At 35.3% G+C, this 13,884-nt stretch overlaps 3 protein-coding genes across 6 annotated transcripts in view; 1 reads left to right on the top strand and 2 right to left on the bottom strand.

The window, feature by feature from the left end:
- The window catches only part of Kif19A (Kinesin family member 19A), a 50,144-nt gene extending 49,589 nt beyond the window's left edge, over positions 1–555 (top strand). Inside the window, exons 8-9 of the mRNA XM_075292507.1 lie at positions 21–180; positions 248–555. Coding sequence (XP_075148622.1) covers positions 21–180; positions 248–461 — 374 coding nt within the window. The 3' untranslated portion in view covers positions 462–555. The remainder of the gene's footprint in view (positions 1–20; positions 181–247) is intronic.
- Positions 556–4,495: 3,940 nt separating this feature from the next.
- The window catches only part of Abi (tyrosine kinase Abl), a 49,661-nt gene continuing 40,272 nt past the window's right edge, over positions 4,496–13,884 (bottom strand). Inside the window, exons 1-7 of one of the 4 annotated variants that reach the window (XM_075292503.1) lie at positions 9,925–9,942; positions 9,144–9,532; positions 8,292–8,923; positions 8,141–8,228; positions 8,044–8,055; positions 6,080–6,270; positions 4,496–6,019 (exon numbers count right to left, since the gene is read on the bottom strand). In XM_075292503.1, coding sequence (XP_075148618.1) covers positions 5,856–6,019; positions 6,080–6,270; positions 8,044–8,055; positions 8,141–8,228; positions 8,292–8,923; positions 9,144–9,484 — 1,428 coding nt within the window. In that variant the 5' untranslated portion in view covers positions 9,485–9,532; positions 9,925–9,942 and the 3' untranslated portion in view covers positions 4,496–5,855. Of the gene's footprint in view, positions 6,020–6,079; positions 6,271–8,043; positions 8,056–8,140; positions 8,229–8,291; positions 8,924–9,143; positions 9,533–9,809; positions 9,943–13,884 lie in introns of those variants that run through there. The other 3 variants (XM_075292501.1, XM_075292502.1, XM_075292504.1) reach the window with 3 other exon arrangements.
- LOC142222375 (alpha-2-macroglobulin receptor-associated protein) lies at positions 10,927–12,553 on the bottom strand. The gene is made up of 4 exons (XM_075292500.1): positions 12,207–12,553; positions 11,715–12,144; positions 11,285–11,646; positions 10,927–11,220 (listed from the first exon to the last, which is right to left on the bottom strand). The coding sequence occupies exons 1-4, from the start codon at positions 12,420–12,422 to the stop codon at positions 11,092–11,094; spliced, it is 1,137 nt and encodes a 378-aa protein (XP_075148615.1). The 5' UTR covers positions 12,423–12,553; the 3' UTR covers positions 10,927–11,091.

Genomic DNA, 13,884 nt, shown 5'->3' with positions numbered 1-13,884 from the left:
CCTGTATATATTTCCAATAGATATCATTAGCTCTCAGAGACGTTTAATTGAAGAAGGAAATGTTGAACTCCCCGATGAGCTACGTGAACTCTATGGCCTTTATCAACAGGAGATTCATGCAGGCACTGTTACAGCAACGGCAGCCTATGAGAGAAAGCTACCACCCATTTATACCGCAGGGTATGTAGAACCACATCTAACTACAATTATTGTAATTTCAGCTCACAAATTATTTGTTTCTCTTTAGCTCCGATTCACCTTGCTCAAGTTCAGGCTCAGAGTGGTCACCATCATCACCACTTCCACCAATTGAGCCCGGTCAATTAGCTTCGTTATCAATGGACAATTTAACATTACAGGACAATCCCGATCGACATATGGGTCCCGCAGTTAATTCTCGCTTGCCCAAATTGGCCACAACTGTGGGAACATCAAGAAGACTAATGAAAATGAAAAAATAAATGCTTTTAAATCCTTCATTCAATGTACATAGAATTAAATTTTGTGCAGTAAAGAAGAGTCATTTTAGGCTTTAGTGGAAATCGAAAAAAAATATATGTTCGACATTTTAATTTTTTTCATTTACTATTGTGCCGATCATGATGTATGATGATGATGTATCGGTCCATGTTTTGGTATAACACCCATACAGACCGATCACTCGATTTCTCACCTTCTAGATACCGCAATTTTTACATTAACAGGTTGGCTGATAAGTCCCCGGTCTGACACATAGATGGCGTCGCTAGTATTAAATGCATATTATTTTTATATAGTACCAACCTTCAAATGATTCGTGACAAAATTTGACGTCTGTAAGTCAATTAGTTTGTGCGATAGAGCGTCTTTTGTGAAAAAAAAGGAATTTCGTGTTTTGATAAAATACTGTTTTCTGAAGGGAAAAATACGGTGGAAGCAAAAACTTGGCTTGATAATGAGTTTGCGGACTCTGCCCCAGGGAAATCAACAATAATTGATTGGTATGCAAGCGTGGTGAAATGAGCACGGAGGACGGTGAACGCAGTGGACGCACGAAAGAGATGGTTAACGACGAAAACATCAAAAACATCCACAAAATGATTTTGAATGACCGTAAAATGAAGTTGATCGAGATAGCAGAGGCCTTAAAGATATCAAAGGAACGTGTTGATCATATCATTCATCAATATTTGGATATGCGGAAGCTCTGTGCAAAATGGGTGGCGCGCTAGCTCACATTTGACCAAAAACAACAACGTGTTGATGATTCTGAGCGGTGTTTGCAGCTGTTAACTCGTAATACACCCGATTTTTTCCGTCGATATGTGACAATGGATGAAACATGGCTCCATCACTACACTCCTGAGTCCAATCGACAGTCGGCTGAGTGGACAGCGACCGGTGAACCGTCTCCGAAGCGTGGAAAGACTCAAAAGTGCGCTGGCAAAGTAATGGCCTCTGTTTTTTTGGGATGCGCATGGAATAATTTTTATCGATTATCTTGAGAAGGGAAAAACCATCAACAGTGACTATTATATGGCGTTATTGGAGCGTTTGAAGGTCGAAATCGCGGGAAAACGGCCCCATATGAAGAAGAAAAAAATGTTGTTCTACCAAGACAACGCACCGTGCCACAAGTCATTGAGAACGATGGCAAAAATTCATGAATTAGGCTTCGAATTGCTTCCCCACCCACCGTATTCTCCAGATCTGGCCCCCAGCGACTTTTTCTTGTTCTCAGGCCTCAAAAGGATGCTCGCAGGGAAAAAATTTGGCTGCAATGAAGAGGCCTATTTTGAGGCAAAACCGAAGGAGTACTACCAAAATGGTATCAAAAAATTGGAAGGTCGTTATAATCGTTGTATCGCTCTTGAAGGGAACTATGTTGAATAATAAAAACGAATTTTGACCAAAAAAAATGTGTTTTTCTTTGTTAGACCGGGGACTTATCAGCCCACCTGTTACTTGCTTGAAAATGAAAATCGTGTTTTGATTATAAGTCCTTGCTTTGGTACAACCCGACTTGGTTTCTTGAGCATCCGATTTACCTGGAATCGAAAATTCAGAGGTATTTTTGATCCACATATAGGTGTGCAGAATATGGTGTGTATCGGTGCATGTTTTGGTATAGCCCCCATATAGACCGATCTCCCGATTTGACTTCTTGAGCTTCTATATACCGCAATTTTCACCCATTTTGCCTAAAAATGAAAATATAGACGTTGTTTATACCTACAAATATGTGTGGTGGTATGGCGTTTTAACTTCTTGAAGTTCTAGACACCGCAATTTTACCCCATACGCTTGAAGTCTAGAAGTATTTTCCATCTAAAAAGATCTGTCTCGAATTTGGCTTATATCATTCCATGTTTTGGTATAGTCCTCATATCAACCGATCTCCTGATCTCCTTGATTTCTTGGGCTTCCAAACACCGCAATTTTTATCCATTTGTCTGAAAATGTAAATTAGGTCCAAAAGGCTGTGTATTGAGTTTGGCTTATAGCGGTTCATATTTTGGCAAAGTACCCACATATACCAATCTCCCTATACTTCTATATTTCTCCAGTTGTCCTGAAATTGAAAATTCAAATGTATTTTAGGTTCACAATAGAGGTGTGCACGTGAGTAATATTGTGCTCACGCTCACCCACACTCACGATGGAGAAATCTTATTCACGCACACTCACGCACGATATTTTTTGGTAGGACTCACGGTCACGCACGCTCACGAAAAGAACATTTATACTCACGCACACTCACGCACGAAAATCTTTTAAATGTTATGACTCACGAAATATATCGTGACTCACGAAAAATGTCGTGCCTCACGAAAAACTTCGTGACTCACGAATAATTTTATGAGTGATTTACCTATAGAACCTGACTGAAAACATGAGTATGGTTAAAATCGAGTGCGTTATAAAACTCTTACCACCTAGGATGTTACTAAAATTATAAATGAATTCAACTCGTAAGCATTTTATGTTCGTAAGCGGGATTATTTTCGTGAGCGTGTTTTTCCGAAATTCGTTACTCACGCACACTCACGAAGATATTATTTTCGTGACTCACGCTCACGCACGACATTTGGTTGGTTAATCACGCTCACGCACACTCACGCCGTTGCCGTCAGCGTGACTCACGACTCACGCGTGAGTCACGAAAATGTTGTGAGTCACGACAATTTCGTGTCACGTGCACACCTCTAGTTCACAAATAGGGGTGCAGAATATGGTGTATTCGGTATTTTTTGAAATCGATATGTGCCAAGTTCAAATAATCGACTTTGGATAGCGAAAAAAAATCGAAAATTCGAAAAGTCACTGAGAGACGCAGTGATCGGAAGTTGCCTGGATGATATGCCGCAATTCTTCTGAGCAACATGAATATGAGATGGTGAGATCTCTGAAGCCGCCCAGTTAACATTCTTTTGATTGATATTGGGGTTACAAAAGTCGGAATTGACTTTTAAATGGAATGTTAACATTTCGAATCTTCGTATTTTTGACTTTTTAATTCGGGCCAAATTCAATTGGTCGACATTTGATAGTGAAAAAATTGAATAATCGACATTTAATGAAAAAATCGGAGTCACTGACTCCGACAAGACATCTTGTATTTGAAAAATTATCTTATCCTACCATCCTTTCGTAGGTCACAGAATTTCTGTACCCTACTGCATTCTTTATCTCCTCTCAGCAATGTTGGTTACATTTCTGAGTGTATTAAAGTGTTGTTACCGTTTGGACTCCGCCATAAAAAGGAGGTCCCTTGTAATTGTCCTTAACATGGTATCGGGTAGCACTCAGTGATAAGAAAGAAATTCTCCACTGTAGTATCACAATGGTCTGAATAGTCTAAGTGAGCTTGAAACCTATTACCCTCTGCTGTTCGCGAAATTTTCCACTCGTGAGCGTATGAGTTTTTAAATATGTTTCGTGTGTGAGTGTGCGTGGGTAAGGATATTCATTTCGTGAGTGCGCGTTAGTCCTGCAAAAAGTTAGGGCTGTCATTCGGGATGAATCTCGTCCTGAAAACCCGGGATTTTCGAGATGGGATTAATCCCCAATCCCGGGATTTTTTATTTTGAATCCCGGGATTTTTCTGAATCCTTAAAAATCCCAATTTGTTAAATACGTGGTTTTTTAGGATTATTTCTTAATAAATCGCAATCTTCATTCAGTGCAAACGGTCCTTAGATTTCATACTCGACAAATTGAGTTAATAAACATTTATGATACACCACCATGGTGAGCGTGAGTAAAATATTACTAACAGCATACCTCTATTATAAACCTAAAATTTTCATATTTTATCGCTTGCATACACATTGAAAACTTCTCGGGAAATGCGTAATTTTGGATTGAACAATTTAGCCTTCCGGGAAACACGTATTCATCTCGCTTCCCATACAAAGGCATTACATTCATGTTTTCCTTTTTTTTAATAGAAACCAAAATTCACTTTGAATCTGCCTTTAAACATATAATTATTTAAAATTAAAACAAATAGAAATAAATTGTGTGTAGCATCATAATATAATATAATTTTTATTAACTATTTTCGTATTTAATAATAATGAAGCTTTTTTTTTGCTTTTCATTACAATAATATTTTATAGGCAAAAGAAATAAAGTTTAACTAAATATATATTTGTTGCATTTTTATATCTGAATATAAATACACAATTCGAATGTATCTATTGATTGTACAAATATAAGAAATATATGTTGAAAACCAACAAAAAAAACTATGATTATTGGCTTATATTGTAATTCATCAGAAAAAAAATCAATATTTAATACATCGAAGCAAAGCAATACAAAAAACATTCTTCAATAACCTATTTTATTTAAAAAATTAAATAGCCTACTTGATAAGGAGGAGTGGAAGAGTGTCTGGTCCATTTGAAAATAGGTAATGTATAGTAAAAGCAATATCATCATATAATGGCGCTAATTGACAAAAAAAAAACGACAAATACACACACATACATTTAAGAATAGTAGTAATAATAATAATCATAAACAAATGCAATTTAGACATGTAGTCTTCCGTTTTTGACTCAATTAAATATGAGAGATAAACAACAATAAAACAAAATATGTAAATTATAACATTTCACATCTGTTATATATGTGTATGAAGCTACATTTTGTTCGTTTTCTTTGTTGTGTGTATGTCATTTGTAAGTTAAGTGATAGAGTTTGTGTATGATATAATAATTGTTGTGTATATATTTTTGTTTGCTATAGATGATGATTCGATTTATTTTTCGTTTTCATTTGATGACAATTGAAATTTATTGTTTTAAATGGATTTATTATCATTGAATTTGCTATGGGAGAGAGTAGGAAGGTTCTAGTCGTCTTCTTCGTAGTCATCATGTTCGTAGGATCTATTATTGTATGTTTACATGAGACATTAGAATAAACTATATGTGTAAATTAGCTTATGATTCAATTGCTTGATTTGCTTTCTAGTTCATATGTTCACGTAAAAAATTTAGTCTTACGTTTTTATAAAAAATTTTCATTATATTTTTTTTATAAAACTGCTGCAAAGAATACTATATCTGGCCGGTGTTAATATCCCGCAAAGACACTGATGTTATTTACTGTGATTCCTCATTTTGAATATGTCGTTATTTTTGATGAATGTTAACATTATGTTTTACCAATTGATAGATGTATAATTTTTAGGCTTGTTGATTTGTGGGCTATTATAGATGTTCATTATTACTCTATGGAATACTTAAAGGCTGCTGGCTTTGTGAGTGAGTTTTTTGCTTATTGGCATCACTTTTATATCTTTTTGTAAATTTTCGTAAAAATGCTATTTTGCTGTCTTATTTGTGTTGCCTCTTTGTAAATGCTTATACACATGGTTCAACATAATTGCCTGGAAATAGGCCAGTAACCCCATCCATAACACCTTCCCACCAGCCATCATCGTTCTTTTTAAGAACATATAATACTGAGCTCTCCTGGAAGCTGAGTTCATCATCTTTGTCAGCATAGTAATCATAAATTGCAACCACTAAAATATCACCAAGAATTATGAAAATTACACATAGCAAGTATATGAGTAGATATTTACCTTTTTCAATATAATTCTTGGGCACCCATCCCGGAAGATTTTGATCATCGGGTACTATTGGAGCCAATTGTCCTTGTCCTGCAGAGTTGCGAGGTCTACCAAAGTCTTGATGTTCTTCCTCTGGTGGAGGAGGTGGTGGCAATGGTGGCGATTGTGAACCTGGTCTAGCAAAGTTCAAACTGAAATGGTTCCTAAAAATATTTTGGGAATTGTTGTTAAAAGACATATTGGTTAATCTACTTTAGTTAGGAACAAATTTTTATTATCTTATAAATTAGTACTTTTAATTTAGTCGAATACATGTATGGTAGTCATCAGATATAAAGGTGTAGAGTGGAATGAGATAAATAAGAAAAATAACTGTGGAACTATAGGAGCAAAATTGCAATCGGTTGGATAAAATGCAATATCAAATTCATGGGAGCCACCGTGGTGCAATGGTTAGCATGCCCGCCTTGCATACACAAGGTCGTGGGTTCGATTCCTGCTTCGACCGAACACCAAAAAGTTTTTCAGCGGTGGATTATCCCACCTCAGTAATGCTGGTGACATTTCTGAGGGTTTCAAAACTTCTCTAAGTGGTTTCACTGCAATGTGGAACGCCGTTCGGACTCGGCTATAAAAAGGAGGTCCCTTGTCATTGAGCTTAACATGGAATCGGGCAGCACTCAGTGATAAGAGAGAAGTTCACCAATGTGGTATCACAATGGACTGAATAGTCTAAGTGAGCCTGATACGTCGGGCTGCCAACTAACCTAACCTAACCTAATATCAAATTCATACAAATGTGTGGCAATGTCTCAAATTTATTTATTCAGAGTTATTTAACCCTTATACTACGTTGGGGTCATTTGATGACCCATATCGTGTTTTTAACACCGCATATCTTACTGTTCGAATATAATTAACAATTTATATTACTCAGTGCATTAATTGGTAACATATGCTGAAGTCATGCTGAGTAGTAAGAACTTTTACTTATAATCCAAAAGTAAGAAATTCGGTGATGAAAAATACGACCTAATACCCAACGTAGTATAAGGGTTAAGGCTTTATTTCTCTATTAATGCCGAAGTTTCTTGGATTTACAGGGTAATTTTTATTAAACAGTAATTGGTAAAATTTTATTGAGAAATCATAAAGATGATTTAGATGCAACAGTTGCCACTGATTACTTCAAATTACTAAATTGTTCATTATTTTCTTACTCTTTAGTCACTCTCAGTAATGCTGTTGACACTTTTCAGTGTTTCAAAGCTTCTCTGGTTTATATAAAGGATGTCCCTCATTGATAAGAGGTCCCTCATCTTATCAAATGAGAGGCAGCACTCATTTGATAAGAAAGAAGTTTACGTGAGCCTATAATAAAGGGCTTCTACTACACCTTACCTAACCCACTCTTTTGGCTACAAAATATCATATTTTGTTAACGGCAGAGTTTTTATCATTTCGCCGTTAACCAAACTCGACAAATTAATAGTTTTTTTTTTATGATTCTCACTATTTTTGAAATTTGAAACGACAAAATCTTTCTAGAAATCTAGAAAAATGCGACGCCTTGATATATGAATATTTTGTGCTATATGTTCTGTTCTTATAAATAGAACAAAACCTATTCCAAAACAAGTCGAATTCGAGTATTTTTAATTTTTTGACCTTATAACTCATTCGAATTTTAAAAATAGGCTCGATAGCAAAATATGAAGCGACTTTCCTTTTGAAAAAAAGACGAATTTTCTTCCTATGAAATAGGAGAACAGGACATTAAAAATATAAAAATTTAATTTTTCCACAAACCAAAATATGAAGAGCTTAAAAACTAGTATTTTTGATTCTTAATATACTCTCCAAATATAACGAAAAACATATAAACCTTATCCGTAGAATATTAAATATATTATTCATATGATTTAAATTATTAAATAAAGTAGTTAGTAAAATAGTGTTACTATCAAATATATTACCTGTTGCCATTTCTATAATGCAATAGCGGCACAAAAAAACAACAAAACAAACATTTAATACACAATTTAAACATTCAACATAAAAAAGCAAACTCACCTGTTATGATTACGACCCAATGTATGCATACCAATATGACTTTGTTCTGTTATTTCATGTTGAGAAACCGTCAACGGGGAAGGCGGTGCTAAAATATGAGGATGAACATTTTATTAGCAATTGTAATACGTATAAAGTCATTAAAGCTTACGTGGCATACTATTACGATCATCATAGGTTGTCGTTAGGGGTGGTGGTAATGATTGCATCATTCCAGCTGATGGCAAATTGACATGTGTAGCTATTTGTTGACTGGGCGGCATTGGCAATGCACTGTAACCGCGTTCATTGTTAGTTGATCCTCCTATACCGGTACTACTAACACCCGTTGCTGTAGTGCTTGAAGAAGCTGTGGACAAACGTTTTGGATGTCCTATCGGATAATTGGGAGCATAATGAGAAGGTACTTGTGGAGGATTGACCACTGGTGGAGTACGATATTCTCGTGAACTTTTCCCCAATGTACCAGTATTACTGACCGATGATTTGCCCAAAGTGCCAGTATTTCCACGTGACATTTGGGGGGGTGTTGGTGGTTTTGTTGTTGGTGGTGGTCCAACTACCGATGATGGTTGAGCTAATGATTGTACCGAACCATGGGAAGAACCACGATGCTTTTGATTACGATTATTTTGATTGGTACTCACACTATGCCCGATATCATCAAGAATCGAATAATCAATGCCTTTTCGCACATACTTAATTGGCTTCTCGGGATTTATAGGTGCCACAATTTTAAATTGGCGTGTGCTAACCTTGTTTGCGGTGAGAACACCAATTTCCCTGAAAATTACATTAAGAGAAGAAGAGGTATAAAATGACAGTAATTTATGATGCAAGAATTTTTTTAATGAGCGGGTAAATGCAAAAAAGTTTTAAATATTATTTTTTTTATCGACGTATTACTCTTTAGATCCTTCCCAGAAGTTTTAATAGATGGTAATAGTTCAAAATAAATTTGATGCATACGTGTTCCACTGAAATAATTCGGTGTGCTACCTACCTCCTGGCAACTTTTTCCTTATGTATTTGCACAGTTTGAGCGATATGATTCATTTGTGACTCCATCTCACTTAATTGTTGTGCTTGCAATTCCAAAAGTTGCATATAGCTGTAGGCCAATGTATTTATCTGGTAAGCGACACTGGCCAACGATTGCGTTGTATAGTTCTTTGTAGCCTCCAGGGCAGCTTTCTTATTGTCAGCTCTATAATACGTATCTTCACAATAGTCGGCCACCCTTTCCAGGTTTGTGTAACTATCGCGTAAGCTTTGGCGTCCATCTGGAATTTCGGTGCGTATCAATGATGCTAGTTCGTCCATTATGTTCTCACCCATGACCATAACACCTTTCGCGTTGAGTTTAGAGTCTCACGTTTGAAGTGGGGGGCTCTGCAAAACAAAAAGCACCGTTTATGTAAGGAAACTACAATTAACTCAAAACTCATTTGAATAAATTATTCAGAATTGTCATCTTAGTGGGAAATAGAGTAGATATCATAGTTCATCATTTTACAGCGGGGTGTGACTCAAGTGATAAAAAAATGATGCACACATACACAGCCACAAAGCAAAGAATATAGGCCACACGTAAAATTTTCTTTCTATATTTTTTGGGCATTTTATCATTTGTACTACTACTATTATTAACCATACTCTTGGCACTCACTTTGCTATACAAATTTTAACACTTTTTTTCCTATAATTTCACTTAATTGTTTACTTTTGTGCTAAATGAAGGAAACCTATTTTCACATAAACTTCTCCATTTTTAATGTATTTACCTAATGTGAATGCGTGCTACAGAAGTCAAGATGATCAGCTGTTTCTATGTCAGCTAAACAGTGTTGCCAATTTTCAATTTAAAGTGTATTTAATAATTTTTGAAGAATTGTTAAAGAAGAATTGCCAAGTTACCAAATTGACGGGTTCCAAAAGTATATCTATATTTCTGTTTTGAAACAATAAAGCGTATTTTATACCTCATACACATTAGGATCGAAATCTATTAATACGGCATACACATTATACTTCCAAAATCCACTTTAACTAGATTTAAACTGTCATTTGCCTTATAAAAAGTAGATTTCAAATCTCGAATATGTGGATTTTGAGTATAAGTGTAGAGCCTATAGAAGTGGATTTGAATTTCTTTTTATAAGACAAATGACAATTGAAATCTAGTTAAAGTGGATTTTGGAAGTGCAATGTGAATGGGCTATTATAAGGAACTTTCAAATGTATAAATGTAAGAGCTCATAAAATATTGCTTTTAGATCCGTAGATTTATTAATTCTCAATTTGTTTAAAGATGACTTAGAATTATCCCTATAAAATCCACAAAAGCTTTTTTCGTTTTCCTTGAGATACTGATGCCTTTTGACCATATTTTCATCTCATACCTTTAGTAGTTTTAAGAGTAATAACAATGTTCCACCTCCAATTTTTTAGTTTTATGGGAAATGTGTCAAAAATCACAGTTGGCGATTGTTGTAGGGTCACTTAGGAGTCTATACTAGTTTAAGACCTTAGCAGTCAAATGTATTTATAATTTTATTGTAAATGTAATAAATAAAAAATTGAACTTTTAAATGCTGACAGGGGTTGATATATTAGCTTTACGCAAATCAAGTGTTTATACCTTCCTAATACCGAGTATTCTATGTAGTCATGAGTTGAAATTTACCAGCCAATTTACCAAGAACCAACTCGAATATACAAGTTCTTCGACAGAATTTGCAACATTTTAACAAACAAACCCACATATATTCAAATGATGGAATAAATTTTTACTGAAACAGAAAATTTATTTGGTATATACACAGATTTATCAAAAATATTTCATTTTCCTATTGAAAACACTAGCTTACAAACTAATAAAATTTGATTCATTTTGGCCATTCATTTCGTGCGTTTCTTATCAGCACATCTGTTTAATCTTTAGAGAGAAGTTAAAGTTCAGAATGTTTAAAAATAGTTTTCTCTATATTCTCTTGAATCTTTTCCACTTTACGGCTTTGCTTTTTAAGCGTTTCTTCGAGCTCATCAAAACGATTTGTTTTGTCTTGATGTTTCTCATTCTAAAGAAAAGAAATGAAGGGGTATTTGTAATTAGGAAAGAAAATACTATTTTATATTGTTTACCTTGTATTTTTCTTTTTGTAAGGCATGTTCTGCATGCAAATGTCGTAGCTTTAGTAGACGAGACTCAAAATGATGCAGTTCAGTTTTTATCGAGGATAATTCTTTTTCACTGAAATTACTTGATTGAGCAACACGCCAAAGTCCCTGCACTTTAGGTTCTATGAAATCTTGGCTATGCGGACCCGATGACACAAGACGTTCCAGACGTTCATAATGATCCTTAATACTACGGTGATGATCCCTTACTTGGTTAATGCTACTTTCATATTTACTACGTGCTGTCTCTGGTGTTTCGATTTCATTGTCATTGGGATCATTGGAAATCATATTGAAATTCTCCATTTCATCCTCATTAATAGCATCTGAAAAGAAAGAGAACAAATTGATATAAAAAGTCTCTATCATATTCGTTTGATATATTCGAACTAACTCTCATGTTTGTTTACATCCACATTGGTACCCAGATTTTCCAATAGGCTATAGTAGACATCAACCTTATCCTGATGATGTTCAAATTCTTGTTTTAGTGAACTCAATTCCTCTGCAGTGAATCCGGAAACTTCTGCCTTTTCCCACAACTTATTAAGCTTCTTATCTTTAAAAAGACTTTTGTTGATGTGGCGCTCTTCGGGGTCATGGAATTTCTTGTATGGCTTAATTTTGTCCCTGTCTTCAGTTTCTTCGAAATGCTCCAATAAATCGTACGAGCTCATAATTCCTATCAATTTACGTCGTAGCTCATTTTCTTTCAAGCCATCTTTATCTTTGTGTTGCGAGTTTAACTGCTTCCATGCAATTTCTTCTTTATCTTGTATTTTAAGTTCCATGTACAATGATTTTAACTTTGGTTCCGTCAAACGCTTCATGTAAAGAAATAGAGAGCTTAGTGAAAAGAAAACTATTATCCATAATTCAAACTTACGTTTTGGGCCTTAGACCAAACCAAATTTAATTTTGCCATTCTAAAAGGTCTGGGCAAATTTCTGAAGTCCGGATCATAAGTTTCACTTTTGACTTGCTCGAAATGCGGGTCATTAGCTTCTCTTGAATATTTCTTCGACTTTTTCTCGCCGCAAGAAAAAGAACAAAGCAGGAAAATAAATATAGTCAGTACAAAACAAGTATTTAATTTCGCCATTTTGAGACGATCCACACAATTTTAGGAGATGTCGATTATTGTTTTTCCAGTGCAAGAAGAATTATTTGGCCAAGAATTATCACGCCAACATTAGTTTCAATTACTTTGCTTAAAAACGCAGAACGTCTTCATAGGAGCTGACATAAGGTGTGTTCGCGTAATATTCCTATAAAAATTATATTGTAAAAAGTTGCAAGACACAAAAAGGAATTTATAAATAGGCTTAAATCTACTTTAGTATAAGTGGTTCGATTGGTCCAATTTTTGGCCAGCGTGTAGACTTTTCGATTCTAAACACAAAATGCATTATACAACTTTTTGTCCGAAAGACCTATTTTCGGAATTGCGGGCCCCTAAAGTTTTCATTATCACGTATATTGGATTTAGTATCCATCGCATATAATCATCCTAAAAGTAATATATTTAGAACAACATGGACCCGGAGAGGTCCTGGGTTCGCGTTAGTCCACTTTGGACTCTGTCCATAGGAGAAAGTCTCAAACCCACCTGTCCACTTTGGGTTCGCGTTAGCCCACTTTGGACCCTGTCCATAGGAGAAAGTCTTAAACCCCGGCCGAAGACCGGCCACCAATACGTCAATTTTCAAGGGTCGGTATCTCGAAAACTCGCTCTTCCGACAAAATTTTTACTTGATATTTTCTCTTTAAAATATATACCAAAAACACAATTTCATTCATTTCATGAAAAATTGCTGTGAGAATTAACAAAATTTGTTCATGTTGAATTGGTACAAAATTTTCTGTAGTAATAAAATTTGACAAAATTTTCTATAGAAATAAAATGTTGACAAAATTTTCTATAGAAATAAAATTTTGACAAAATTTGCTATTATTATTTTTGGCTCGAGTCGCAACCGTGACTGGAAGACGTTCGTGAATATATGGGGGAGCCACCGTGGTGCAATGGTTAGCATGACCGTCTGCATACACAGGGTCGTGGGTTCAAATCCAGTTTCGACCAAACACAAAAATTTTTCAGTGGTGGATTATCCCCTCTCAGCAATGCTGGTAATATTTCTAGGTGTTTCAAAGCTTTTGTAAATGGTTTCACCGTTCGGACTCAGCTATAAAAAGTAGGTCACATGTCATTGAGCTAAACACAGAATCGGGTAGCACTCAGTGATAATAGAGAAGTTCACCACTGTTGTATCACAATGTACTGAATAGTCTAAGTGAGCATCGGGCTTCAACTGTACCTAACATAAGGACAAATGTATTAATGTTTGAAGTTGTTCAGAGGTCCAATGTAATTCTCAAAGACTCCTGTTTTAGAAAAAAATGTCTGCTGAAAAGAAGCAGTCAGTGTCGGTTATTTACAGCAGTCTTTTTCCTATGAATGCAGATTTCAGATACCCAGCAAAACAGGCGTCGCCAAAAAAGTAGTGAAAATGTTCATTTTGGATCCGGAAGTGGTGCAAAATCAACGCAGAAGCGATGAATTT

Source organism: Haematobia irritans, chromosome 1, assembly GCF_050003625.1.
Source record: "Haematobia irritans isolate KBUSLIRL chromosome 1, ASM5000362v1, whole genome shotgun sequence".
Taxonomy (NCBI): Eukaryota; Metazoa; Arthropoda; class Insecta; order Diptera; family Muscidae; genus Haematobia; species Haematobia irritans.
Note: the sequence above shows the minus strand (reverse complement) of the source record. Positions and strands in the feature narration are given on the sequence as shown.